This window comes from Lottia gigantea, assembly GCF_000327385.1.
Source record: "Lottia gigantea unplaced genomic scaffold LOTGIsca_505, whole genome shotgun sequence".
Lineage (NCBI taxonomy): Eukaryota > Metazoa > Mollusca > Gastropoda > Lottiidae > Lottia > Lottia gigantea.
The window spans coordinates 1-3,294 of NW_008709736.1; the positions used below are offsets into that span (position 1 = coordinate 1).

A 3,294-nucleotide genomic window follows, 5' to 3' on the forward strand; every position below is an offset into this window, starting at 1 on the left:
AGGTTTTACACTGTAGGATATAAAGCTCAATTTCACTTCATCAGCTAAATAAAGGGTTTACACTGTAGGATATAAAGCTCAATTTCACTTCATCAGCTAAATAAAGTTTTTACACTGTAGGATATAAAACTCAATTTCACTTCATCAGCTAAATAAAGGTTTTACACTGTAGGATATAAAACTCAATTTCACTTCATCAGCTAAATAAAGGTTTTACACTGTAGGATATAAAACTCAATTTCACTTCATCAGCTAAATAAAGTTTTTACACTGTAGGATATAAAACTCAATTTCACTTCATCAGCTAAATAAAGTTTTTACACTGTAGGATATAAAACTCAATTTCACTTCATCAGCTAAATAAAGTTTTTACACTGTAGGATATAAAACTCAATTTCACTTCATCAGCTAAATAAAGGTTTTACACTGTAGGATATAAAGCTCAATTTCACTTCATCACCTAAATAAAGTTTTTACACTGTAGGATATAAAACTCAATTTCACTTCATCAGCTAAATAAAGGTTTTACACTGTAGGATATAAAACTCAATTTCACTTCATCAGCTAAATAAAGTTTTTACACTGTAGGATATAAAACTCAATTTCACTTCATCAGCTAAATAAAGTTTTTACACTGTAGGATATAAAACTCAATTTCACTTCATCAGCTAAATAAAGGTTTTACACTGTAGGATATAAAACTCAATTTCACTTCATCAGCTAAATAAAGTTTTTACACTGTAGGATATAAAACTCAATTTCACTTCATCAGCTAAATAAAGTTTTTACACTGTAGGATATAAAACTCAATTTCACTTCATCAGCTAAATAAAGGTTTTACACTGTAGGATATAAAACTCAATTTCACTTCATCAGCTAAATAAAGTTTTTACACTGTAGGATATAAAGCTCAATTTCACTTCATCAGCTAAATAAAGGTTTTACACTGTAGGATATAAAACTCAATTTCACTTCATCAGCTAAATAAAGTTTTTACACTGTAGGATATAAAACTCAATTTCACTTCATCAGCTAAATAAAGTTTTTACACTGTAGGATATAAAACTCAATTTCACTTCATCAGCTAAATAAAGGTTTTACACTGTAGGATATAAAACATCACATCAATAAATGATAGATAAATGATAAATAAATTATTGATAAATGATAAATAAATGATAAATAAATGATAGATAAATGATAAATAAATGATAAATAAATGATAGATAAATGATAAATAAATGATTGATAAATGATAAATAAATGATAAATAAATGAAAGATAAATGTATTATTTCAGCCTGGATGTGTGAATACAACAGAAGTAGATATCAAGAAAGCCTGTAGAATGAATCGACATTCAAAAATGTCACGGGTTTGTACCTTTAATTTCTATTTCTACATTTCCCCCTGTTTTTCTATTGTCTCATGAATTAGATGATTGCATCACTTGAGTTATTATATGATAGGTATTATATTATTATTTTTTCAGTTAAATTACGCTGTACCAGGGGGAAGAATTAGTCCTAGTGTCTCAGAAGCAGAACTTCATAATAATGTGGAACAAGTTAAAAATGAAGTAAGTAAGAGAACTCAAATCTCTGGTGGTTGAAATGACTATTAGAAAGATGAACAGTTTTTATATATGAGGAATATTCAACCTCTCACTGATTTTATTTAACTAATATATTCAGACTAATAACTAGAAATAGTTGATTAAACATACATATTTATTCTTAATAATCATCATATATAAATGAAGTCAAAATTGAAATATTATTCCAGATTTACGCTTTACGGAGAAAATTAGAAAAAAGACGAGTAAAAATTTCCAAAGTTACAGAAAGGTAAGAAATTTGATTCGTAACATAAAAAACATGGTGGTTGTGGGTTTTAACCTTGGTCATAGTATTAAAGTCTTATAGTTTTATAGTAATAATATTTATTTCTTTATCATTTTAACAGTAAATTTCTCAGTCTTGAACTAAAGAATGTTTAATTTTATTGTAGTTTTATAGCATACTATCAGCAATATGCAGAATATGATGCCTTTATAACGAACCCTGACCCCACCAACCCTTGGATATCAGACAATCCAGAGTTCTGGGAACAAGAACGATCTATGTAAGTTAAGCATTGTTTATGTTAAATTATCTATGTAAATTATCTATGTAAATTATCTATGTAAGTTAAGCTTTGTTTATGTTAAATTATCTATGTAAATTATCTATGTAAATTATCTATGTAAGTTAAGCATTGTTTATATTAAATTATCTATGTAAATTATCTATGTAAGTTAAGCATTGTTTATATTAAATTATCTATGTAAATTATCTATGTAAGTTAAGCATTGTTTATATTAAATTATCTATGTAAATTATCTATGTAAGTTAAGCATTGTTTATATTAAATTATCTATGTAAATTATCTATGTAAGTTAAGCATTGTTTATATTAAATTATCTATGTAAATTATCTATGTAAGTTAAGCATTGTTTATATTAAATTATCTATGTAAATTATCTATGTAAGTTAAGAATTGTTTATATTAAATTATCTATGTAAATTATATATGTAAGTTAAGCATTGTTTATATTAAATTATCTATGTAAATTATCTATGTAAGTTAAGCATTGTTTATATTAAATTATCTATGTAAATTATCTATCTTAATTATCTATGTAAGTTAAGCATTGTTTATATTAAATTATCTATGTAAATTATCTATGTAAGTTAAGCATTGTTTATATTAAATTATCTATGTAAATTATCTATCTTAATTATCTATGTAAGTTAAGCATTGTTTATATTAAATTATCTATGTAAATTATCTATTTAAGTTAAGCATTGTTTATATTAAATTATCAATGTAAATTATCTATGTAAGTTAAGCATTGTTTATATTAAATTATCTATGTAAATTATCTATGTAAGTTAAGCATTGTTTATATTAAATTATCTATGTAAATTATCTATCTTAATTATCTATGTAAGTTAAGCATTGTTTATATTAAATTATCTATGTAAATTATCTATTTAAGTTAAGCATTGTTTATATTAAATTATCAATGTAAATTATCTATGTAAGTTAAGCATTGTTTATATTAAATTATCTATTTAAGTTAAGCATTGTTTATAGTAAATTATCAATGTAAATTATCTATTTAAGTTAAGCATTGTTTATAGTAAATTATCTATGTAAATTATCTATGTAAGTTAAGCATTGTTTATATTAAATTATCTATGTAAATTATCTATTTAAGTTAAGCATTGTTTATATTAAATTATCTATGAAA

At 23.7% G+C, this 3,294-nt stretch overlaps 1 protein-coding gene across 1 annotated transcript in view; it reads left to right on the plus strand.

Moving 5' to 3' along the window:
* Positions 1-1,299: 1,299 nt before the first annotated feature.
* The window catches only part of LOTGIDRAFT_175855 (hypothetical protein), a gene marked incomplete at both ends in the record, with an annotated part of 5,573 nt that continues 3,578 nt past the window's right edge, over positions 1,300-3,294 (plus strand). Inside the window, 4 exons of the mRNA XM_009062323.1 lie at positions 1,300-1,374; positions 1,492-1,578; positions 1,785-1,846; positions 2,010-2,123. Of these exons, the coding sequence (XP_009060571.1) occupies positions 1,300-1,374; positions 1,492-1,578; positions 1,785-1,846; positions 2,010-2,123 (338 nt within the window). The remainder of the gene's footprint in view (positions 1,375-1,491; positions 1,579-1,784; positions 1,847-2,009; positions 2,124-3,294) is intronic.